At 47.6% G+C, this 27,114-nt stretch overlaps 1 protein-coding gene across 1 annotated transcript; it reads left to right on the plus strand.

Moving 5' to 3' along the window:
- The first annotated feature begins 21,141 nt into the window (after positions 1-21,141).
- Positions 21,142-23,324, plus strand: LOC543326 (gibberellin 20 oxidase 1-A-like). Its single transcript, NM_001405786.1, has 2 exons — positions 21,142-21,850; positions 21,952-23,324. The coding sequence occupies exons 1-2, from the start codon at positions 21,369-21,371 to the stop codon at positions 22,571-22,573; spliced, it is 1,104 nt and encodes a 367-aa protein (NP_001392715.1). The 5' UTR covers positions 21,142-21,368; the 3' UTR covers positions 22,574-23,324.
- Positions 23,325-27,114: the final 3,790 nt, after the last annotated feature.

A 27,114-nucleotide genomic window follows, 5' to 3' on the forward strand; every position in this document is an offset into this window, starting at 1 on the left:
TCCATGTGTTGGACCACTAATTGTTTTTTTAAGGAGTAAGACCCCTGACCTTTTCATCTGGTCGATGCATGCCGGCACTTTATTACTTATTCACAAAAGACCTTACAAAGAGATACAACAGTAAGTCAGAAGCCACCGTTTAGGCAACATCTGTCGCTACTTCTATCCAGTTGATGAAGGGATGCTGATACCCCGGGCCTAATACCACAGACCTCGCAACCAAGCCTAACATCAAAGAACTAAGGCCCCAACCAAGCCACTTGCCGGGTATGGGGAACACACCGGCCCGAAGCGCTCTTAGAGGCCGCCGCCGCCAACTGTCACCACTCCATCTTCAGAGTTGTACCGACGCATCATCCTTGCCCGGTCTAGCTGCCGTCGATGCCACCACGGTGCCCAACGGCACCACCTCCCTGCGCGCGAACTGCTGAGCACATCGCGGTCGCCGTCGGTACACGTCGGCACCATTGCCACCAAGTACCGCCAGTCGACATAGCTTAAAGTCTCTGGAAGATCTGTCGTGCGTAGCACTTGCCAACCAGGCATGACAAAGTGTAGCACCTGTCGGCCAGGCATGACTTGACATCTGCACCGAAGCTCCGTGCAAGACGAAGCTGCTCCACCTCCTGCCTCTGACATCTAGCGCTGATCCACAAACGACACCGCAGTGTCGCCACCAACCGATCTGGAAGACTAGATCCTAGGGTTTGCCCCAGTGTAGCACGAGTGGGTCGACAATAGTCACACGACGATGTCTTCATCAAGGTAACGGCGCAGAACGCCGCCATCGCTAGCCATGGCTCGGTTATCATCGGCAACTATGTCTGCTTGACTCGCAGCTGGTACTAGATGACGGATCCGGAGACCCGAACAACCAACCTCAGGCCGACCACCTCTGACGGAAGAGATGACCGCCACCGCCGGCTCCACCGAACAGATCTGACCGGAGGTGCCGCCGACGAGACCACCAGGCCCTCCATGCCACCGTCGAAGATCTGAAGGTATACTGCACGCCACCGCAGCCTAGCCGGCCGCCGCCGCCAACCGCAGCCGACCTGCGCCCGCAGCCCATGTCGTCGTCCGTGACTGGGCCGCCCGCCGCGCCTAGCTGCCGCCGCCCGAGGACGGGCTGGCCACCCGCCACCTGCTGCAGCCATCTGTCGCACCGCAGAAACCGGATTGACCGCGCCACCACACGCCTAGGGGCCCCGCACCATCCGAGAGACGTGAGAGAGAGGAAATCCCCCGCCACCGCCCTTGGTCCCCGGGCTTAGCCCGGTGGCGGCGAAGGGAGTGCTAGCCAGGGGCAGCTAGGTTTTTGGGCTCCGCCTGAGTCGCCCTAGTGGGGGCGGTGCGGGGGCTGCGACCTAGTGTTTTCCAAAAAACGGGGCCATGTCGCTCATGTGTCGTCGCACCGGTGGCTTGTTGGTAGCAACGAAATACACCTTCTAGTGCCACCTCTCTGTCTTCGCCTGTTGTGTGTATCTCCACTCGCATCAATGTCCGTCCTTCTCCCTGCTGGGCAAGGCATAAAGATTCATCAGCTTTAACTTTCAATATATCCATTAGGCCCCTTGCATCAACATGGTCTTCCATTGCGGCTGATAACACTGGATCGTCATCCTGCCCCTCCTCAACCCTCCTGGTTCTAATATGCTGCACGTAGACCACGGCCCTGTTTGGATACTCTAACACAGTAAGAGTTAGAGTTATTTTCTAACCCACTCTAACCCAAATAAGCACCTCTCCATCGGGATAGTTGGGTTAGATGAAACTAACCCACTCGAACCCTCCCCGTTTGGATACTTTTGGATTATTTGAGCCCCCAACTAACCCAAACTAGCTCTAACCCATAATCCAAACAGGGCCCACGTCTCGATGTCTAGGAGAATAAAGAACCCTACGCTGGCCAATCCACCCACGCAAACCCGTAACTTGAATCATAATCTCACCGGCAGTGGTGTTAGGAATATATAGTTTTTGACTATGAAAAGCTGGAAAATGGTTCAACAAATACACACAAAACTTCTGCAAAGCTACCCCAGCCGATGATTACTAACTTTTCTTTTTCAAAGATGATTGTTACCTAAATGCATCTCCGTCGGATTTGTGATATTACTTCCATTGTTCTGGATTTTGGACTAGCTAGTCAGCTTATCCTGCAAGTTATTTTTCCGCTTATTTCAAAACAAATCATGGCATTGTTGAGAAATTGCTTCCTTAGGGCATCTCCAACGCTGACACGCAAAACAGACACTGCATGCATTAGCGGACCGAGGGGGATCAATCCACGGATACGGATGCCGGAGCCGACTATCCAAAGCTAGCCGCATATGTCCGGTTGCATTTCAAACGAAATTTAATGTTATTGATGAAATTTGACGCAAACTCAAACAAACCGGACGATATTCATTTAAACTAGAATAATTTTTCATAAAACCTGACGATATTTCATTTGGTGAACAGAAAGGCTTTTAAAAAGCCTATCCTTACACTACCCTATACTTTGTAGGCAATGCCGGGCTGACCGGCTGCTCTTTCTTCATCATAGCCGAAGCCGTTGTCGGAGTCATCGTCGTGCTTCGGGCGGGGGAAGGGCTTTCCGGCAGTTGCCTGACGCTCGTGGATTATCCTCTCCCCGTGCTCCTGCATTGTGTGCAATGCAGCCACGGCCACCAACGACGTGAGCGGGGGGAATCAGCGGCGGGCCTTGGACAAGGCGGTGGTGACGCCGGACTCGCCGAGAGAACACTCCTGGGCATACATGGCCATCTCCTATTCAAGGCGGCGGAGATGGCGCTTGATCATCTTCGCCGTCGTCTTGGAGCAGTCCAGGGCCTAGGTCGTGGCCAGCTTCGGGTCCGCTATGATGTGTAGCGATGGGATCTCGGAGTTCGCGGACTCCGACCAACGCGCCGCGTTGTACCTGTCCCGCCGGCGCCGCTCACTGTCGGTGTAATTCTCCGCCATTTGGGCTCTCGGAGAAGACAAGATGCTGCCACCATCGCTGCTGCTGCCGAAGTAGGGGAGAATGTGACCGTGCGCCTCCACGGCGATCACATGGGGTAGGCTGCCATGAGCTTGGCTGGGAGGTGGCGAGCGCTGCTCCTTCTTTCCGCGGCGGGGCGGCGGAGAGAACCACTCCACCTTGATACGCCGAGGTGACGGCAGGAGCCTCTCCTCTTTGATGCTAAGGGGCAGTGGCGAGAGCCGCTGCTCCTTTACTCGGTGTCTGATTTTGAAGCCTTGGTTGCATGGGGGAGAGCGGGGAGGGGACGTGGAGGCGCGTCTCTGGTGGCTTCACCGGGCCGTTGACGTCGATGACCGAGAAAAGGAACTTGACCTCCATTTGCTGCTCGTATTCTCTGTCACTCACATTGTACAATGTTTCCTATGTCGCCGGCTGCTCTTGCAGCGGCTGGTCCTCCTTGTCTCTAGAGGTGATGACAATCTCCTCCTTCGCCGTGGAGCCACCTGCTGATGAGGATGATGGCCCCGTAGTGCGAGGGCGGCGTCGCCATGACCCTCCGGAGCCCAGTCCAAAGCTCCTGCATGCTGGCGCCGAGGCCCATGACCCGCCCTTCGCCGGAGTTGAAGAGGAAGATGGGAGGTGAGGACGGAGGTGCGGAGCAATGCGGTCAGTGCGATGTGGTCGAACGGTGTCGGAGCACGGCTTGTATAGTCTCAGCCAGGCCATGCAAACATACGATCAGCCGATTCAATGCGGCGCAATGGCCGGAGTTTGTTCCTAGGGAAGCTGCATACGCATAGAAGCAACAGCTTTCAAGAGGTCTCGTCGGTCAACGTCGCCCTCTCGTGCAGTCAAATCATGTGGCATCAATGCCAGCCGATGCATGCTCTAGACCGGCATTAATGGGTGCGGGAAGCGGCGCACGCATCGGATAGCAAGAGCAAGAGAGGCGGGGTGTAATTTTTATGTGTACCAGGTTAGTCAGACGCGGGCGTGACAATGGTCCGGACTCCCTCAAAGCCCCCCCTCCCCACCCACAAGTTTGTCTTCAATTTGCGGGAAAAAGTGTGTCCTGACTCCCAACTACCGAACGGACGGATGCAACACCGCGGTGGATAGCAAAACACGTCGGGACCGCTCGGTCCGGACGGTTGCGGGTGTTTTGAAGGTCGCCGTTGAAGATGTACTTAGTGCATAAGCGGAGCTCCTGTTGGTTTCTTGAAAAAATGATCATTAACAGAAAAGGTTGCACCAGTAGGTTAGTTACCACAAACATATACTCCCTCCGTTTCTAAATATAAGCCTTTTTAGACATTTCAAATGGACTACAACATACGGATTTATATAGACATATTTTAGAGTGTAGATTCATTCATTTTACTCCGTATGTAGTCACTTGTTGGAATCTCTAGAAAGACTCACATGTATACACTTGCAAGCTTGTGATTGGAAGAGAGGAACAATACCTTACTTCGATTCTACTGGCTAACTATACATATAAAAGCAAAACAAAATGTAGCTAACTAGCACAGATAAAAAATGTGCAAGTAGATCGTGCTAATTAAGCCGACAAGAACATCATCGTCGGACTTACCACCAGGTAATTAAGTATAGTAAACAAATAGTATAATGCATCTGCCGTCAGTGGTGACATCAATGTGCAATGTGGAGCACAAAACAACAAGGCATGCAGCTGCTAGCGCTAGCTCTAAGAGCTGTACTTTCTTTTAAGCATATGTGTACCCATCTTCATGCATTATTCAGACAGCAAATTAAAATTTAATTTTCTTTTGGATGATCCTTGTACTGTTGTTTAGTCTTGTATGTATGGGCAGGAAGCAAAACAGGGTAGCACAATGCAATCTTTGCATATATGAGATCAAGAGATGGAGCTAGATCGATTAATCTGTCGTCTAGCTAGCTTTGTGTTGTTGTAATCTTGATTAGTTAGAACCTGATTAATCATATCGCCACATGCATATCCTGACAGGAACATAAGGGAAGAATTAAGCATGGGAGATTAACAATATGTGATCGTACGAGCTAGAGCTAGAGTGGTGTGTCGTCTTCTCCATCGACGGAGCTGCGTTATTATGCTTAGAGAAGAGTACCCGTCGAGTTGTCAACTTGTTTCTCCCACATCCTTGCCTTGCACCCGCAGCTCCGCCAGCTCCTAGTGTGCCTTCTCCATGCGGAATGACTGAGTGCTCGCCGCCCCGAGGAACTATTCCCGCCGCTGCTGATGCATGAATATCGTAGTCGGCATGGGTACCAGCCACTGAAGACATTGCTGTGCCCCCATTTGCATCTGAGCACTCTACTACCACCACATACATGGAAATCGATCAAGACACCAAAAGTACGCCGCCTCTCGACTAGGTGAGAAAACAAGTTTTCTGTGGATTTTTCTGGAAGGAAGGTTGGAAATCGACCTAGCTCTAGATACCAGATTTCACGTATACTATATTCGGAATACACAAATTCTCAAGATACAAGCCTTGATATCACGCTAAGAGGATGGAATCCTGATAAACTCGAGACTCACCGGCGAAGAGGGAGAGAGAGATATCCATCTATAGGCTCTCATGTTACATTTAGTTGACCCCCTTTCCAAAGAGGGGATGCATTGACCCCCTTTCCAAAGAGGGGATGCAACAGTTATACTGATGTTGCGTGCACCTTGAGGGGTTGTTGCTGGCCTTGGGCCTTTAGGTGGGCTTCCTAGATCTTTTTTAACACAATATAAACCCAGACGCTCATACATACACATATACACTCATCACTATGAATGCAGGTATACACACCTTACTCCTATGAGTACCTCCGAGAGACTGAACTGGCACATCGTCTTTAGATTGACGAAGTCACTACAGAGGACTTCGTAATAGACGAGAACGTCTCTTCACGAACCGCACATTGCTGAAAGGCTTGAAATAATGAAAAGAAAGGCAAGCATCGGTGTCAAATTAGGACTTGAACTCTGGTGGTCTTCCCAGATCTCTTAGCCTATCGTCTGTCCATCTCTTAGCCTTGAGGTTATCTCTGGTGGTCGTGAAATGCAGTATGTCCAGCAAGTGTGTCGTTTTGTTCCTATGGCACAATTGTAATTTATGTCTTTGCTGGTGGTGAGTGCTATTTTTTGTGGGGTTTATGACCGCTAAACTGGGAATCTAAAGCAGGGTAGTGCTCCTTTGGGAGGCTAATGTTTAGCAAGAAAAAAAAGCAGATCAAGATGAGGCTAATATTTGCCAAGAAACAGAAGCAGATCAAGACTAATTTAATCTGACTCCATACGAGAGAGAGAGAGAGAGAGAGAGAGAGAGAGAGAGAGAGAGAGAGAGAGAGAGAGAGAGAGAGAGAGAGAGAGAGAGAGAGAGAATTAAGTACGATCAATATATCTGTCTAAAAACGAATAATGTAAAGTTGGTTGTACTCTCAAGATGCAAAGAAATTACGATAGACTGATGAGCATATAACACATTTGTGCTATCTATCAGCTGTCATTGTCCGATTTCTCTTTGTACACGTGACCATGTTTATACGTTGGCGGATCCATCCATGCGTAGATGCATGATTTGCCCGTTAGTCTAACTTTAGTCTAGCTTCTTACCAAGTTCTATTTGCTTGCTGCTGCTGGGAATATTAGTTTGGCCACGTCTGCAGGTGCATGCATGGATGCATGCTTAGTTGCACTGAGACAAAGTCTGAAGGTTCCTCCGGTCAAGAAGCTGTTCATGATTTTCACGTGCTGGTCCTAGCATGTACTCCACAGAATTAATGGTAAACATGGACCATACGCATGCACTGGTACGTACACACACATGTACAGCTCGATCGTGGTCTTGCACATCCATGCTGCATGCATTGCACCGCATATATATAATAATGCACGACGTAGCAAAATATATGGCTTTATCATTCATGGTCAGTACGAGCTAGCTGTAGCGAAAAGCAGTAAAACGCAAGAAAGTAGGACTAGGTACAAGCGTACATACACAAAGATCGAGCGGATCGATGATATCCCATCACGGCAAGATTTTATGCTCACTTGCATCTGACCATCTGCTCCGTGAGTTCGACCCCTTGCATGGTTTTCCTCGAGCACGTACCTACCAAATACAAGCCCCTCTCACCTATAAAAGTTGCCGTTTTGGACAATGGCCTTTTTTTTAATAAAAAACGAGAGATTTCAAGAGTATCAATAAAAAAATTTAAAGATAGTACTTGGGATGACAATGCTTCTGTCGAAAACGCATTACAGTAGTTAGTGTTCGCCCAAGCTTTTATGACACCACCGGTGGGAAAGCATGTCAAACTCAGCCTCTGCCAAACATCGCCGTTATAGATGTAAGTGGACACGTCTGCAACTCTCTAAGAAGGCAAAAATAAACTAATCAATGTTGCTTTAAGAATTGAGCTAATACAAAAAAACAAAAAATGCGGACATTATCCACTTTCATCCCTAATCGCGGTCACTAGTACATTTGCATCAAAAAAGTAGAGGACTGCGTAATAAAAAAATTATATTCAGGAAGGTCAAGACACTATAGCACCACCATCATCCGACCAAGAGCGGATCAAGGGTTTTCATGAGGAGTATCAAGAGGTGAAGAGGATCTGCAACAACACCCTCAAGAATAGCTTGTTGCACCAAAGCATCACTACCATTGGTGTCGGCTCTTCCGGGCAAGACTTTTCTCGGCGAAATCTCCTCCCTCAGACTATAGGAGCTTGTTGCGCCAAAGCATCACTACCATTGGTGTCGGCTTTTCCGGGCAAGACTTTGCTCGGCAAAATCTCCTCCCTCAAACTATTGGCTGAAATGACCGCCGAGAAGCCGTCACACCTAGCATGCGCAGACCCTGGCGAGCGGCCACGCCACCCATGCAGTGAACACTTGTAAGAAGCACCGGTGTAGGGCTCACAGCGTGGGAATACCGCAATTCCCAAAGACCATGGTTGTCGTCCCGCCACCCAAATACCAACCTTGCCTGTCAACCAAAAGACACAGACCCACAAGTGTGCACGTAGCCACCTAATGTACAATGCTTGAGCTCCTCTCTATCCACTCCAATCACCCACCTAAGTCAACCCATGCGAGGATGAAGTGAAGCGATGCAGGATCCCATGCTCTAGGTTAAAACACGAGTAGCAGCCGCCACATCGAGTGGTATCGCGCCACATGTGCGAGTTGGATACCCGAGCCATCTCAGGCGGCACAAAGTCACCGCCTTGCCCTAGTGGCATCAAGCCTCCACACTATATATATAGGGGAAATGCAGGAAATTTTCTTGACTTTTTAAAATGCGGAAAATTTCTTCATTATAGGGGAAATCAAATCATTTTCTTTATTTTTTTGTATCTTTGTGGGGATATGGGTATAAGTTTCCTTTTCTAAGACAAGTTTGATTCACAAACAATGTTTAACTAGTATGGTACACGTGCATTGCACGCATGCGATTCTGGTGGTTTGTGCATTATGCTTCTACATGTGGAGTCTTCTAGATTCTACATGTGGCAAAATCTGGTGGAATGTATATCATATCCAACGGCCAGTAGTGCTCGGATTTGCCATCTTTGTACCGTCGGATTGGCTTCATCCAACGGCCAACTTTCAAACTTATTCACACACTATGTAGGGGTATAGATATATTTACACCAACAGAAGAACGGTACCGTAAAACAAGGAGTGAAGTACTACATACTTATATTTATCTGTATCTGTCCCTTAAGGTGGAAGTAAGTTCTTGGTCCCCATCCCTGCCTAATGTACAGTTCATTATTTATGTGCAAGATGGATATATGCCAAGCAGGCACAAGTTTTGTTCTTTCGAAAGGGCACCATTGCCATGTAGGCACAATTTTTGTTGTTCGAAAGGGCACCATGCAACATGTCCAGGAAGAAACAAAAAATGTCCTGCAAACAAGGCTCCTTGCATGCATACATACATGATGCATGTGCTTGCTCCAAACATAAGATCGCCCAACGTATTTGTTCCCTTGTCCTATTCCTCCCGCTCTTGCAATTATTAGCAGGGGAAGATCCAACAGAGTCCAGTGGAAGATGAGATGGAGCTCTATATGTCTACATATGTGGAACTACATGTAGACCTCATATGCTAAACAACCACCAGATCGGTCCTTCTAGCCTGCCTTGTCTTATTGCTTGTTGTTTCCTGAACAGATTCAGATTTATATTAACAGCCTTGCAAGGAAAAGATCTACTATGTACATAGAAAGTACAGCGTTATTAATACAGTTCTATATATAGTGGATGCCAGTTGATCATGAGATGTGTGATGATCAACTGCCACATATAAGTCCAGATCATGGACAACCTGTTGCGTTCCTACTAGAGGAGCACTTGCTAGTAGATTAATTAATCACAAAGTTCATTAGCAAGGAAGAAACAAAATTAGCCACAAATCGGTACTTATCTGGTCCTGTGTTTGTGAGTGTGTAGAAAAAGGGATCTGCCCCCTGCTTCATGAACGAAACATAAATTTTTATTGTGGTCCTGTACCAATATAATACTAAATGTGGTAAGCCCAATAGACGAATCTTACTTATGTCAGTAACCTTTCACACCTATACTGGCTTTACCACTTTAAGCATGCATGAAGGCACATAGTTTTCGGACCTTAATTAGTTGGCCGTGTGCCCTCTAGTTAGGGTTCCATCCTCCAATTGGGTCTTAAACTAGTTGGACTGCCTGTGACTAGAACTAATCATGCATGCTTAATCTAAACCTTCTATGATTTGCGGCTAGCTAGTACATTGCCGTACTAAACTAGGGCGTGTCATCAGAAAGCAAAAGGAACAAGTTTTAGCAAAAAGCCAGAAATCTGAAAGCATGCTAGGTAGTTTGCAATTATTTATTTTCGGGTAAAACTTCCAACCCATTTATAACCTGTCACAGTGTCATAGTACCAGAAATTACATCTAGATCCATGGACCACCTAGCAATGACAAGATGTATTGAAGCAAGCTGAAGACATGCCGCCGTCATTATCTCGGTCAAACTTTCAGAACTTTGACCATCAATATTATGTTAAATATTGTGATTAAAATTTGCAAATTCGTATGTGTAGAATTGCCTCGAAAAGGAGTTCTATACATACATTTAGAAAGTAGATAATTTCCTATTGTTGCAACAAGATATAAATATTCTAGTATGTTAGCCCTTGATTTACCTGCTCATATTAATGTGATTGAGTAAATAAATGTTAATTAAATCTTAGGAAAGATTTACCTACCTAAACAAATTTCAACTTATCTGCTAACAACTTATTGGCTTACAAAAGTAAACAGATTTTTATTTGATAATTCAATAAAAGGTGAAACTGTTAAAACGTTTCTACAGGTAAGATTGGTCGAAAAAATGTGAGATAGGACGGATAAAATCAAAACGGAGTGAGGGAGAACGAAGCGTCTGCATGTTAGGAAAGAAAAAACTTATGTCTTTTTTAAGAGATCGAGACTACATATAGAACACTATATCGACTAATTTGTAAAATGTGTTAATTAATTCATGGCGTAATTAGATTCTGTATCTACTGCAATTGTAGGACCCAAACCAAGAGGAGACATATTTGTCAATTTTGTTGGTTTTCCTAAAAGGCATATATAACCCTAAGCTATTAGTACTGGCATATAGACCACATTCATTTTGGCATCAGCTTGAATTTTGTTTGCCTCTCCTTTTCACAAAAAAGTCTCCTGAATCTTAACCAATCAATTGGGTGCACATGGAGTATTTTATTTCTAGCTAGGAAGTAAATATATACAGTTCAATCCAGTTGTATTACGAGATGCATGATGCTGATCCAGTTGGACATTACCGACAGGCAGCTAGGCACACATATAAGATCAACAAGTCATGTTGGAAATTCCGTACGTGTTGATCTCTCGTGTATATACCGAGAGCTGCTCAGCCCTTGTCCTCCTGCATCTAGCTGGCTGATCAAAACCGTTAAATAATAATCATCCTCAATTTGGGGAGTGCACACCGACAACCCTGCAAATTAGCTCACTCAGCTTAATTAATATGATTATATAATTAGCTCACTCGATCCCTAGCGTCGCAGTGCCCACGGCTTGCTGGAGATGAAAGGACAAAGCCATGGATTTTTGTAATGCCACAAACGCTTGTCTCATAGGACAGCAAGTACTTTGGAGCTTACTGGAACCTGGCTACCTAGTTTTTTTTTTTTTTGACAAATACCGGGCTACCGAGCTAGCTCCGTAGGCATACGCATACAAATTGAGAGGCTGGAACATGCCATTGTCTCGATGGCAAGCAGGCCATGTTTTGATGCTAGCACATGTACGTGCCAGCGGACGCGTGTTGTGCGGTTGCGGAACGTGGTGCTTTTGGTTCCTCATGCAACTAACTACGATGACAAAAACCACAACGAAATCATGTAAAATGTTGGTAAGGCCTGTTTTCTTTTGTATCCCAAAAAACGGTAAGTTTATTTTGCTGATTGTAACCACATGCATCAAAAGTTTTCCTTTCTTAGTTAGTGATAATAAATTATCACCATCAACTGTTATAGCAATACTTCTTTGAATGTAGTATAGCAATACTTCTTTGAATGTAGTATAATCATTTGAAGTGCCAGATTTTAACAAGTACTAAGATTCAGTATCATATTGAAGACCTCAAAAAGTAAATCATGTCTAAGACCGTGTAAAATATGCCGTGCTAACAAGACGTAATTAAGCTACTACTAAGATATTGGAAGAAAAATATACAAGTGGTAAGATATTGTTTTTGGCCGGAGAACTTTTTCTTTTTTTTGCGGTTTAGAGATCTTGATTCAAACAAAAATGTTCCCCGAACCATCAGCCAAGAGGCTAGTCAGGAAGAATCTAGGGGTGTTCCACGAACAAACCGTATATTCTACCGCTTACACGTATATTCGATCGATATGTCGGAACAAGGCATGCATATGCAATGCCTGCCCAGATATATGTAGCCGTTAGTTTGGCATGCATGCATGCATGCCTAACGTACCAAGTTGTGACGATTAACTTTACTACTCTACACATGGTTGTTGCCTGCTGCCTGCTGGTTTGTTTATATATGGAAATAAAACGCATGCATATACAACGCCACTCGTGCTTCCCGTGTAAGCGGTAGAATATACGTACGTTGCTCGATCTTGATTTGGATGTGTCATCCATCCCTAGCTACCTAGCTTTGGACTTTTGGTTTGCATGCATGTACACACACCGTGCACACCCACACAACCTGGTCTCCAAGCTAGCCAGGACCTAACACCTACTCGCGCACATATATACGGCACCGGTGCCGATTAGATTAGACACGGGCCCAAATCTCTTGTGGTTGTCAAGGATCGGTGATAAGGGATTGTGTTGTTGGGCCTATCTCCGTAGCTAGCCATGCCATGCATGCATATATATAGAAATTGGCTTCTTGCCTAATTAACTAGGCAACCTTGTGTTATACATTCACAGTCATAGACATGACTTGATTGTGAATCGCTGAAGGGATCTCTCGACATAGACATGACTTGATCGTCGAAGGTTGTGGAGCTTTTTTGACATAAATCAAGAAAAGATTCACCACCTGAAGTTTCACAAAATAAGTCATGTCCCACTAAAAATTAAGTTAGCTGGTAGCTACATGTCCCACTTTCTTGCAGCGCGCAATGCGTATAGACGTGTACCTACGCCCGACTGGTCGATATAGGTGTAAGGATCAGATCGGGGCGTTATCTGCCTGCCCTACCTAAGCTGGAATCATGAGTCATGCTTAAAAAGGTGACCATTTCCCATATTAATTCAAGCTGGAACACAGAATGGAAGACATAATGGCACGAAGTAATCTCATGATTAGATACGTGCTTTATCCCTCAGCCAAAAAAAAAAAAAAAACACATGACTCCTCACGCCCCTGACGCACGCTATATGCATGCATGCATGCATGGTTCGGCAACCAGTTAGGTAGTAACACATTTTTGTCTGAAAATAACAAACACCTGAGGTGCTGCCTAATTAACATGGGGTTGGATGGTTACTCATACAATTATATTGTTAGCTCAGCAGAGACTAAATGCTGGGTTTAACGTTATACGTGTCTTGTTATGGCGGAATATTCTTATAGTGGGAGCTGACATTTATCCAGGTGTACGTCTATGGTAACTTCGTCAATCTGAAATCTCCACGAATCTATACTTCAACGAGCATTGTGTGCCCCTTTGTGGTGATGCGCATGTGTCTATGCGTCTAATTGTTGTACGTGTTTTTGTCAATAATGAAACACCGACATGCGGGATCATACACCATAAGACGAAATCCCCTGCTTGCTTCGTTGTATTTGTTTTCGGTTATGTCATTCCCCAAGCATAAATACCAACCTCACCCCTCCCTCGCGGTCATTTGTCTCATCCTAATAAACTATTTCACTTATGTGCACTCCTCTCCGACGTCACCGCCACCATGCATTTCCCTCATGTGTCGCTCCACAGTTGAATTCTGGGTAACAGTGAAGTATACCCTTCCTCTATTGTCCATGTTCTCACCCCCCCCCCCCCCCCCCTCATCGTTCCTCCTTCTCCCTGCATTGACAAGGTCTGCCATTGCGGTTGATAACACTGTATGGTCATATTGTCCCTCCTCAATCTTCCACCAGTTATAATACGTTGCACATAGACCACCTCTCGATGTCTAGGAGCACAAGAACCCTACACTGGCGAAATCACCCACTCAAAACTCTAACATGAATCATAATGTCACTTGTGGTGGTATTAGGAATATATAACTTTTACTCTGACAATTTGGAAAAATCAGTCACCAAATACACACGCAAAACTTATGCAACACTACATCATTGCTAAGTTTTCCATTTGAAAGATGATTGTTAACTAAATGCATCTCCGTGGTTTTTTTATATGACTTCCATTGTTTCTCAATTTGGGAGTAGCTAGTCAGCTTATCTTGCTAGTTTTCCCCCGCTCATTTTATGAAACTGATCATGGTACGGTGTTGGTGAAAATTGCTTCCTTCTTAATCAATAAGGGGAGCTCATGTTGGTTTCCTTCAAAAAAAAGATCATAAACAGAGAAGAGAAGGCCGCTTTCTAGCTATAGGATTAAGATGAATATAGTTCGTTGTCATTCACACTATATTAGGAAATACATGGATAGATATACATGAGTTGCTGTGGACATTTGTTTCTTCCTATGTATTATGTGCCCAGTATATGAACCGTTGTCCATTTGTCTTGTTCGTGGTGCCGTTGGGCAATCGAACACAGCCCCTCCATCACCTGCCATTGATGCCTATGTGTCAAGATATTGTACTGTACTCCCTCCGTTTCTAAATAATTGTCTTTCTAGAGATTTCAACAAGTGACTACATACGGAGCAACACGAGTGAATCTACACTCTAAAACATGTCTACATACATCCGTATGTTGTCTATTTGAGATGGCTAAAAAGACAATTATTTGGAAATGGAGGGAGTATTATCTTATCCATCCCTATAATTATGCGCATCTTGAGATTGGTCGATCTGCAGCTGGCGCGTGGTAAGTGTAGATAGATAGACTTAGCTTCCCATTATATTGTATAACTATTGAGATGTGCCAATCGATATTATCACTATGTAATTAATCAACAGATCAAGATAAGGTTGCACTAATAGTTTACTTACTACAAACATCCAAACCACTCTCTCTCTCTCTCTCTCTCTCTCTCTCTCTCTCTCTCTCTCTCTCTCTCTCTTCCAAACTTGCCATTGGATCAGACGATAGATACCTTAATTTGATTCTACTGGCTAACATACGGATCAAAAATGATATGTAGCTAACTAGCACAGATCAAAAAAAGCAAGTAGATCATGCTAATTAACCAGACAAAAACATCATCATCGTCGTCCTCATCACCAGGAAATTAAGTATAGTAAATAAATAGTAATAATGCATATATCGTCAGTGGTGACATCAGTTTGTATTGTGTTTCGTGGAGCTGGAGCTAGCACAAAACAACAAGGGATGCAGCTCTAAGAGCTGTACTTTCTTTTGTATGTATGTATGTACCCATCTGCATCCCTTATTCACACAACACATTAAAATTTAGTTTTTCTTTTGGAAGGTTTTTTCAGTGTTGTTTAGTCATGTATGTATGGGCAGGAAGCAAAGCACGGTAGCACAATGCAATCTTTGCATATATGAGATCAAGAGAAGGAGCTAGATCGATTAGCTTGGCGTGTAGCTAGCTTTGTGCTGTTGTGATCCTGATTAGTTAGCACCTAACTAATCAAATCGCCACATGCATGCCCTGACAGGAACAGGAAGGAAGAATTAAGCATGGGAGATTAAGTATGTGTGATCGTACGAGCTAGAGCTAGGGTGGTGTGTCGTCTTCTCCGTCGACGGAGCAGCGTTAAGTATGGGTAGCAGGGGGGTAGTAGGCGCTGCGTGGCGCCAAAACCGTTCGAACGGTGGCGACATTTCTTATTTGTAATCTTCTGATTCCGAGATCTACTGCTCTCAACCTATGGGCGCAGTATTTTTAGTCCTTGAAATTTTGTTTTGTAGCCAACCAACAGCACACATGAAAGACAAACTTGATCGGGGCTTAATTTGTTGATGCAATCATGACAGTAGCTCCGTACTAGCTTACATTAAGCCAATTGATGCCATTTTAGATTGCGCACTCAATCTTTTAAGTTAAAGAGCTCTTGTTCTTTTTGACGAAAGGGAAAGGAGGGGAGCTCCCTGACGTGGTGCTCTTAACTTTTTGAACTTTGGACCTACGAAACATTGTCAAAAAATTGTTATGTACATCTGGATGGAGATGCCAAGGGAGAGACTCTCCTAAAATGATTTACAGAGTAAATAATACAAAAAAAATGAAGGTAGATGATTCCAACATGGCCCGCGTCGCTCCAAGGGGGCGGCCCGTGCGATAACACCCCCACGACCACCATCCTTTCTCACTTCTGTTGCCGCCACTACAACATGCGGATGGGCAAACCCGGCCCATTTGCAAATGGTGTTTCATTCTTCTCCTCGAGAGGTGCATGGTGGCGGCCCTCAACGAAGACTAGTGGCGGCCGCATCTCACCTATGCAGGCAAGCGGGGGTGGCGACCCAAGAAATGGTGACATCACCATTCTCCTTCTCTCTTGCCGGAGGGGGGGGGGGGGCTTGATACGCTAGTGGTGGTGCCAGAGCATGCGACTAAGGCGGCGCGGTGGCATGTTTCAACAATTGGAAAACTTCAGGTTTCGGGGTTTCATCCTCTGCTTGTCGGGAAGCTGTGCTCAAAGGGATTTATATCTGGTCTCCTTGAGTGTGCTCTCTGCCTACTTTGGTCACACGTGCGGCAGAACGGCCGCCTGGGATCGACGATGTTGAGGTGTCAGCCTCATGTTGCCGGTTACTGAGAGAGGTGTGCAGACCTAGTGTGTCGCGGGCACATTTGATCCTCATGTGGTCTAGGGGGCTCGATGATGAAAAAGGTACCCCGTGCGTAACTCCAACACTTACTCTGTTTGGTGCTAACGACGTCGATGTCCCTTAGCGCCGAATTACTTCCCGACAGCCTCATCATGGAGTCCCTGTATTGGTTATAAAGAAATGTTTAAGGTTATGCGCCATCCAATTTTGTGAATAGTTCTTTTTCATATAACTATGGTTTCTTGTAGAATAGCTCAAATCTGTAAGGGTGGTGTAGAAGATATAGTTTGGTGCCTAGAGTTAGCACCTATTATTACCAAGCTCCTCACCACTGATTGTAAGGCTTGGTTCGTATTTCATAAACAATTATTTTCCAACACAGAAAAGCTAGCTTAAACTATAAATTATCAAATAAAAAGTATGTAATTAGTATACATCTTAATTTTCATTTTTATGTTTTTGTATACAACATAAGATAGGAAAAGTGGTAAGTTGCCAGAGAGAAAACAAAGTACTTTAGCTTAGAAACTAGAATGAAAAAATTGATTTGATTTAGTATGTGTTAGTCTTATCTCTCATATTGTCTATATATATTAAGATAGAAAAGGTGGTAAGTAAAAAGTCAATGAGAAAACAGAATAGTCCTAGCTTAAAATTATACTAAATTTAATGCAGTGTACACCTCTGCCCTAATTATGTATACAAAACAAGATAGAAAAGGTGGCATCCCCAAGTCAAAGAGAAAACAAAGTAGTGATAGCTAGCTGAAAGGAAAAAAAAATGTGCGGACTATCCAGTAAAACAAGAGATAATATACACCTTAATTATCTCTGCCAAGTTGTATAGGAAAAAGGACAGATAGAATAATTGGTGAGCTCGAAGTCAAAGGGAAAATAAAGTAAAAGCAGTTTCAAAGACCAAAAGTGTTAAGGCTATGAAGTATATAATGGGTACCTTTTGCTACCATATTTTTATTAAGGAGTACATAGAAAAGGTGATGAACAAGAAGTCATACAATAAACAAAATAGGGGCAGGATAAAAGATTCAAAAAGTGTGTCCAAATGGACAAGGATGACATCTCCTAGCAATCTAGATTGACCTCCACTTGTTTAGCCATATATCTACGTGTACCGATTAGCAACTGTTGTCTTATGGTCATCACAGGGGGAAAAGAGGACATTTTCTATAGACGTGTTAATATTAGTTGGACCTTCATACGTAGCATTCCACAGCGAGTGTTTGTCAACAAAGTCGATGATTGTGCATCTCCAAAAAATAAGGATAGAATGTTTATTGAAATATATGCCGGTAGTTAACAACGTTATGCACTAGGTCCAGATAGAGTTCTGGTGATGTAGGAGCAGCAACACCTTTAACATCCAAATTAAGTTGCAACATCACCACATCATATTGTTTTTTTTAGAAAACGAGGAGGACCCCGGCCTCTGCATCTGGACGATGCATACGGTCACTTTATTAATTATTCTCACAAGACCTTACAAAGTCATACAATAGTAAGACTAAAGCCACCGTCTAAGTAACAATTGTCGCTACACCTATCCAAATGATGAAGGGACGCTAATAGTCTGGGCCTAATACCAAACAGACATCACAGCCAGACCTATCATCTAAGACCTGAGGTCCCAACCAGGACTCCTGCCGGGTATGGGCACCTACCAGTCCGGCGTCCTCCTCAACCAGGACGCCTGCCGGGTATGAGGCCGCCGCAGCCACTTGCCACCAATCCATCTTCAGAGCTGTACTGCTTCATCGACCTTGCCCGGTCTAGCTACCGCCGACGCCACCACGACGCCAGACAGCGTCGACCTCCTGCGCGAGTCCATCATCGCACATCAGACTCCTAATCTCCAGGGCGCCATGCCATCGAGATCTGTCACCATCCATGTGTATGATGAAGCACCGCTCCACCAAAGACGTCGTCCACTGGTCCCTCGAGCCCGCATACACCTCCAAGAAAGACGCCCCCAAGGGGGAAAACGACACAAACGCGTCACTGTCTTCTGATCTGTCAATCTAGGGTTTACCCCGGAGGTAGCAGATAGTAGTCTAGAACTTCTCCACTGTGATGCCTTCAAGAAGGGAACGACGTCGTGAACGCCGCCATCGCCGGCTTTGGCATCTAGCCAAGAGCAGGTTTTCACCCAGATCTGTTCGAAGAACTCCATTCAACTTCTTGTGCACGGACCACCGCCTTCTCTGTCGGAGACTAGATCAAAAGGATCCAGCCGCCGCCACCAGATCCATGCAGTCAGCACCGGGAGATGACGACAGTCTCCCTCTACCAGAGCTAGCACGAACCGGAGCAGATCGAGTCGGAGACGAAACTCCTGGATCTCCGACAGACCGGCGAGCCGCCTGCAGCACCATGTCCAGATCGCCGGCCATGCCGGGCCGCCGCCACCCCCTACGCCGTCCGGTGGTCACCAGATCCGGGACGAGCCGGAACCAGTCGGACCAACGGGCGCGCCGCCACCCAGCCATGGGGCCGCCCCCCCCCCCCTTTGCATCCGGCTGATTCCCACCGGCACCACCACAGCCGTCGCCGCCGGGACGCCGCGCCGCCGTGGGCCGAAGTGGGGGCCGCACCTATGCGGATCTGCGTGCCCGCGCCACCCATGGATCCGGGGGAGAGGGGAGAGGCCCTCCGCCACCGCGTCGCACGCACGGGCTTTGCCCGGCGCCGACTACCTGTGGCGGCGAAGAGGAGGACAGGGCGTGGGGAGGGTCGCTGGCGGCGGCGAAGGCTGGCCCCCCGTGTCGCCCGCGAGGGGGGCGACGCGAGAGACTCTTCTTCAAAGATTCCTATGTTGGTTCGCTGCCGCTGCTCAACCACAACATATTGTAGGGTCGGTTAATTTATATTCAAAATTTCGCACGGCAGTTCATGCGTAAGGTGCATAATATTCTGTCCGTAGATGTAGTGTTACTCTTATCATTTTTTCACTAGAGCTGAGCAAATTTTGAGATAATCAAGTTAATCTCGGGTACCATACCACAATTATGTTAGGATTGTATATATCTAGAAACAAACTGAAAGGTTTGCTAACCTGTCCATTCTAGTGCAACAGTAGAAGACAGATTTTTCTTGTTCTAAAATAGGTGGATATCCCTCGGTCTGCATAGACTGATGCATGCAGCTAGCCATGAAAAATTGTAGAAACGCTGAAGATGCTTGTTAAGATCCGGGTCGCTGCCTGAAAATAGTGAAAACAATGTAGGAACATACTGAAGAAAAAAGGCTGTACAGAACCTGCATATGTTTTACTGCACAGAACCTGCATATTTTTATTAACTACTAAATAGAAAAGGTGATGAGCAAGAAGTCATACAAAAAACAAAGTAGAGGCAGGATAATAAAAGATTCAAAAGGTGTGCTGTCCAGCCGACCAGGGATGACATCTCCGAGCTATCTGGATTGATCTCCACTTGTTTAGCCATATATGTACGAGCACCGATTAGTCAACTGTTGGTTCATGGTCATCAAAGAAAAATAAACATATTACCTTTTGTGCAGACGTTATTTAGAATCTTAGCGTTCCACGACTAGTGTTTGACAACACAGGCAGAGGGTTATGCTTCTCCTAGAAATGTGGGAATGTTGTTTTGTTACGCTAAATGCATGCTAATTGACAATGCTGTACACTAGGCCCAGAAAGACTTTTCGTGGTCTAGGAAGAGCAACACCTCCAACATCCCAATAAAGTTCCCCAGCAAAATAAAATAAAATCATCCCAATAAAGTTGCGATGTCAGGGCATCTTTAACACGGACCCTCAAATCGCCCATAAACATTCAATGATGTCTCTTAAACATCCATGGACTTCTCCGTACGTCCAAATTCCGGCAAACTAGAAGCAAACTTGAAAGGAGGAGGGGGAAGGCTTTGGAGGAGTCCGGACATCTGTCTAGCTAACCAAAAGTCAACACGTCGGACATCCGGACATGCTTGTCTCTACTCAACCGTGACATGCAAAGCCATAGATGGACGTTTAGGGGATATGGTTTGATGGTTGGCTACAACATCAGTGTCTGCAAACTGGTCCGGACCAATCTGAGAACAAAAATTGTGTCCGGGGTCAGCATTGAATACGCCCCAATGACAAAAAGTTGAACGGCCGATTAAATAATACTCCCTTCGTCTGAAAATACTTGTCATCAAAATGGATAAAAGGGGATGTATCTAGATGCATTTTACTTCTAGATACATCTCTTTTTATTCATTTTGGTGACAAGTATTTTCGGACGGAGGAGTATCTAATAAAGTGTATTCATATTAATTTTTATAGGAAAAAAGTAGTTATTACTTTCCCAAGAGCTATTAAAATGCCCAGAGACATTTATGTTTAATTTGCATGTGCAGAAAATAGAGGACATAGTCCTCGGTCTATGCATGCAGGCAGGTAAAATGGACATAGGAACTGAAAACATTTTGTAAGCCCCACGTACGTCGCTGCGCAAAAATAGTGAAAACAATGTAGAAACATGGTTGCAAAAAAGTTGCACAGAGCCCCCCACATGTTTCACTGTGCGAAAATAGCACCACCCCAATTACTTTTGCTGTGTTGATGTTGGTGGGTGGAGATGAATGTGGCACAGCAGAGAGCAAAATTGCGGCTGCTGTTTGCGTGTGGCGCCAAGCTCCCCTCCCTCTCACCAACACCAACACAAAGCAGAGAGAGAAACAGAGAGGGAAACAGAGGAGGCCGAGGCCGCGGCCGTGTATAAAAGGGCAGCGAGGGTGCGAGAGGGAGCCAGACACCCAACTTGTCACCACCATCCTCTCCTCCTCCTCCTCCTCCTCCTCCTCCTCACTCAAGTGAGCTCGAGTCGGCACTGCACTCTCTCCCAGCTCCAGATCGATCGATCGCCGAGCATACTCGGCTTCTTGATCGATCGTTTGTTGTCTAGCCTAGCATACCCTGCTTCTTGGTCGAGTCGTCGATCATGGTGCAGCCGGTGTTCGACGCGGCGGTGCTGAGCGGCCGGGCGGACATCCCGTCGCAGTTCATCTGGCCCGAGGGCGAGAGCCCGACCCCGGACGCCGCCGAGGAGCTGCACGTCCCGCTCATCGACATCGGCGGCATGCTCTCCGGCGACGCCGCCGCGGCCGCCGAGGTGACGCGCCTCGTGGGCGAGGCCTGCGAGCGGCACGGCTTCTTCCAGGTCGTCAACCACGGCATCGACGCCGAGCTGCTGGCGGACGCGCACCGCTGCGTGGACGCCTTCTTCACCATGCCCCTCCCGGAGAAGCAGCGCGCGCTGCGCCGCCCCGGCGAGTCCTGCGGCTACGCCAGCAGCTTCACCGGCCGGTTCGCCTCCAAGCTGCCCTGGAAGGAGACGCTGTCCTTCCGCTCCTGCCCCTCCGACCCCGCCCTCGTCGTCGACTACATCGTCGCCACCCTCGGCGAGGACCACCGCCGCCTCGGGTAAGCGACCTTACCAAGCAGACCGAACAAAGCAGAGCATCTTCCTCCCATACGGCCGAACTGAAAACGCTAACGACCAAGAAACCATTGGACTTTTACAGGGAGGTGTACGCCCGGTACTGCTCGGAGATGAGCCGGCTGTCGCTGGAGATCATGGAGGTGCTCGGGGAGAGCCTGGGCGTCGGCCGCGCACACTACCGGCGCTTCTTCGAGGGCAACGACTCCATCATGCGCCTCAACTACTACCCGCCGTGCCAGCGGCCGATGGAGACGCTGGGGACGGGCCCGCATTGCGACCCGACGTCGCTGACCATCCTCCACCAGGACAACGTCGGCGGGCTGCAGGTGCACACGGAGGGCCGGTGGCGTTCCATCCGGCCGCGGGCCGACGCCTTCGTCGTCAACATCGGCGACACCTTCATGGCGCTCTCAAACGGGCGGTACAAGAGTTGTCTCCACCGCGCTGTCGTGAACAGCAAGGTCCCGAGGAAGTCGCTGGCCTTCTTCCTGTGCCCGGAGATGGACAAGGTGGTGGCGCCGCCGGGGACGCTGGTGGACGCCGCCAACCCGCGCGCCTACCCGGACTTCACGTGGCGGTCGCTGCTCGACTTCACGCAGAAGCACTACCGCGCCGACATGAAGACCCTCGAGGTGTTCTCCTCCTGGATCGTCCAGCAGCAGCAGGGCCAGCTCGCCCTCCAGCCCCAGCCCGCCAGGACATGATGGATTGAACGTACCAGACAGAGGTCGGAGCTCTCTGCTCTGCTCTGCTCCTCCCACCATTAGCCAGCCATTGATTCAGCTTAGCTGCTGAGACTGAGAAAAGAGAAAAATCATCCGTCGATCGAATGTTATTATTATTACAGCTTACTTAATTGGTTGATCTAGTTGTAGCACGTACTACGTACGAAGAAGCATGGACGGATGGCAAGATTTCCTAGATGATAATTTCCTAATACTTACTTGCAGCCTTTGCCACTCACTGGCATGAGCCATGAGGCATGAGCCGAGCTCATGAGGTCATGAAGGGTTTGTCGTGGGGTGGTGCATCTGTTTCTGTTTTGTCGTATCATCTGTTGCAGAATTTTGTATTGGCTACTCCACATAGGATAGTTGGTATGGCAGTGGCACGACGGACAAGGTAGGGAGGGTGGTGACTGGATATCGGACGCCTGCCAACTGCCGTTGCATCTCTTCCACTTGCTACTAGCTACTCTACTCCTCTATGTACATGTAGGAGTGACATACTGTGGCAGCAAGATGCACCGCTCCATCCTGGCCGGTGGGACAAGAATCAACCAAGAACAACAGATTCCATTCAACCAAGGAAGGCATCTTCTACCACTTTCTATGTGTGTGTGTGCGCTCTTTTGTCGTAATGTTATCTGGCGAATGTCAGCTGGGAAGGGGATGACATGCGGCGGACACACTTTCCTAACAGTTTTAGTTACGGCACGAGATCAAATAGTGACGGTTTCAGAAGCAAAATGTCTTTCTGTGAGGAAACTATCTTGCAGTTCTGAAGAAACCGCCAACCCCCATACAACTAAAACTGTCATCTAAACGTTTGCAAATGCCAGCCCTCCCCCAACGAACATTCACCAGTTAAGAGCAACTCTAGCAGACCTCGCAAAAGGTCCCGACCCGCAAAATAACCGGCAAAATGCGGGTCGGCGCGGGAAATCCCGCCCGAACAAACCCGCAAACGCGACCGGCCCACAAAAATTTTTGAGGGGCGCGGCAAAAACTTTACCCCGCAAATACGCGGGTTCCCCCACTCCGGTCCGTCGGTGCCCTGCATATAGCGGGAGCGGTTGGTGGGGAGGACATTTAAGCCCGCGCGATTCCCCACCAACCACCTCCCCTCTCCCCCTCGCCCCGCCGCCCTGCCGTCGGTGCCCTTCATATAGCGGGAGCGGTTGATGTCCTATGTATCCAATGTGGTTGAAAAAGCAAAGAAATGCAAATCGAGTTGCAAATGAGGTCCAAATTTACGTTTTGCGGGTCAGGGGAACGGCCGCAAAGGCAGACCTCGCAAAGACGACTCGTAAAAGAGGATATGGGCCGGCTTTATGGGATCTGCCTCTGCGGCCATTCGCGCCGGCCTGCAAAACCGTTTTTCCGCGAATTGCAAACACGTTTTGCGCGTCGGCGGGTTGCGGGGTCGGCTAGAGATGCTCCAAGAGGGTCCTTCTCTTTGTGATGGAGATGAAATTGGATCAGCATCAAGCAAGCATGGTAAGTAAACATTAAGAAGAAGATGCAACCATCAGAGGAATTAAGGAGTGATATATAACAGGCAGACAGGACAGATGTAGGTAGGAAGGGCACACACACACACACACACACATATATATGAATAATACATACATATGTGACATGTCCATGTATCCGGGCCATGAATGTATGGATGGGGGGAGGTGGATAGATGCGAAGAACAAGAAGGTGATGGGTGGGAGGAGAGAAAGAATGGGAAAAATGGAAACTGAGGGAGACAGGGGGCATGGGCAGGCCAGGAAGCGACCAAATCAGCTCCCATCCGGTTTTATCCTTCCCTCCTGCTGCTATCTCCCTCTCCCTCTTGCTGCAGGCTGCCTGGGCTGGGCTGGGCACAATCAGACTCAGTAGTAGTACCGCTGGACAGGGACGAATTGAATCGAGTCAGCAGCGGGCTAGCAGCCATCGTACAAGCCAAATCGCATTAACGAGTTGAGTTCTAGCTAGGCTGGGGTCGAGCCTGCCTGGCTGCATTCGCCCGCGCCCACCAGCAGAATCCGCCACCATATCCCTGCGATCGCGCCGCCTGCCCAAACCTCCATGAATTATTCTGGGAGCCAAGTTGTAGCTAGCTTCTCTGATGCAAGTGAGCCAAGCTGTGGTGGTGTTGGTTGCCGCACTAGAGATCTTGGTTGGTTCCTCGTATGATTTCTTCAACAACACGAAGAAGCTTTCTTGATCTCAAACGCCGTCGTCATTCCAATATTATGCAGGCATGATTTACTACAAGGGATACTCTTTCAGAGTATTTTAGAAAAACCTCTGTATCGAGCGAGGTACACAGTAATTTTATTAAATGATATAGCAACAAATTACGAAATGTCACAGTCTACTCCCTCCGTACAAAAATATAGTGCGTCCTCGGTTCCCGCGCTTTGACTGTGACCATAAATCTAACCAACGAGACCGACTGCGGCGGGAGCAAAATTTTTACCAGTGAATTTGTATTCAAAAGGACTTTTCAATTATATAATTTTTGCGCCCGCTGAAATCGTTCTCGTTGGTTAAATATATGGTCAAAGTGGAAACTCGGGAAGCACGAGCGCACTATATTTTAAAACGGAGGGAGTATTTTATTATTGGACCCTTAACCATTGGGATTGTCAAAGTGACCAGAGGAGAGGTCTCCGAGACCCAGATTGTGCAGAGGCTTCGAGAGTTAGCTCCAGGGGACTTCCAGTGGGAGCTCGTCAGTCTTGTGGCAAGGTTGTTTAGGGTTGAGTTCCCTTCGAAGGAGGATTTACAGAGAATTATGAGTTTTGGGTTGTGCAAAGTGCCCGGTACAGAGTGTATCCTCGAGTTCCATGAGTGGTAGCAGGTTGACCCTCAGGGTAAGCCTCTTACTCAGGCTTGCTTGCGTTTTTCCGGGCTCCCTCGAAGGCGATGCAGGATGCTAGAGTCGTGGCTAGCTTGGGCATCATGATGGGGAAAACAAAGCGAGTGGATATGGCTTTTACCAGAGCTCACGGGGTAGCTCGTCTACTGGTTAGTATTTTGGACATTGAGTTCGTGCCTGATGTGATCAAGTGGACATATCGAGGCCAGATTTATAACCTAGTGATTTAGTTTGAGGATGAGAGCCTGTTCGCCGAGGCGGCTAACGGGACTGATGTTGACATGCACGAGGGTGATGACAGCGCAGGAGCGAAGGAGACACCGGTCGAGAATACTGGACGAGAGTTGTCCAAGGGACCGTGGTCCGTTTCTCAGACGACCGGGGATGGGACGGTTCCACCCTTCTCGGTGCCTACGACTTCTCTCAGATTTGGGTCTTTCGAGCCAGCTTCTGCACCTGCGAGACTTTAGAGTGATCGAGTGGAGTCTGACGAGGTGTTTGAGCTCGCGTTGCCTGCTTTGGTGTTTGAGGATGCTGTGAGCCCCGTTCTTGGGGCCTTGCCGGTCTCGGTCAGGGGAGAGGAGGAGGTTCCCTCCCATGTTCTGCACGTTGACTCGTCTCAAGTACATAAGAAAAAGCAAATCATAAAACAAAAATGTCACAATATACTCCCTCTATTCCAAAATATAGTGTGTCTTCTGTTCCCGCGCTTCAACTGTGACCATAATGTTGGGGAACGTAGTAATTTCAAAAAAATTCCTACGCACACGCAAGATCATGGTGATGCATAGCAACGAGAGGGGAGAGTGTGTCCACGTACCCTCGTAGACCGAAAGCGGAAGCATTATGACAACGCGGTTGATGTAGTCATACGTCTTCACGATCCGACCGATCCAAGCACCGAACGTATAACACCTCCGAGTTCAGCACACGTTCAGCTCGATGACGATTCCTGGACTCCGATCCAGCAGGGTGTCGGGGATGAGTTCCGTCAGCACGACGGCGTGGTGACGATGATGATGTTCTACCGACGCAGGCCTTCGCCTAAGCACCGCAACGATATGACCGAGGTGGAATATGGTGGAGGGGGGCACCGCACACGTCTAAGGAACAATCACCAAGGTCAACTTATGTGTCTAGAGGTGCCCCCCTGCCCCCGTATATAAAGGAGGGAGGGGGAGGTGCGGCCGGCCCCCTAGGGGTGCGCCTGGAGGAGTCCTACTCCCACCGGGAGTAGGACTCCCCCCTCTTGCCTTGTTGGAGAAGGAAGGGGGAAGGGGGAAAGAGGAAAGGGGGGCGCCGCCCCCCCCCCCCCTTCCTTGTCCTATTCGGACTAGGGGCGCGGCCTGCCCTGGCCGGCCCTCCTCTTCTCTCTTATGGCCCATGTAGGCCCATTGACCCCCGGGGGGGTTCCGGTAACCCCCCGGTACTCCGGTAAACTCCCGATTTCACCCGGAACGATTCCGATATCCAAATATAGGCTTCCAATATATCAATCTTTATGTCTCGACCATTTCGAGAATCCTCGTCATGTCCGTGATCACATCCGGGACTCCGAACAACCTTCGGTACATCAAAACTTATAAACTCATAATAAAACTGTCATCGTAACGTTAAGCGTGCGGACCCTACGGGTTCGAGAACTATGTAG

The sequence above is a fragment of the Triticum aestivum genome, chromosome 5B (assembly GCF_018294505.1).
Source record: "Triticum aestivum cultivar Chinese Spring chromosome 5B, IWGSC CS RefSeq v2.1, whole genome shotgun sequence".
In the NCBI taxonomy this organism is placed as follows: domain Eukaryota; kingdom Viridiplantae; phylum Streptophyta; class Magnoliopsida; order Poales; family Poaceae; genus Triticum; species Triticum aestivum.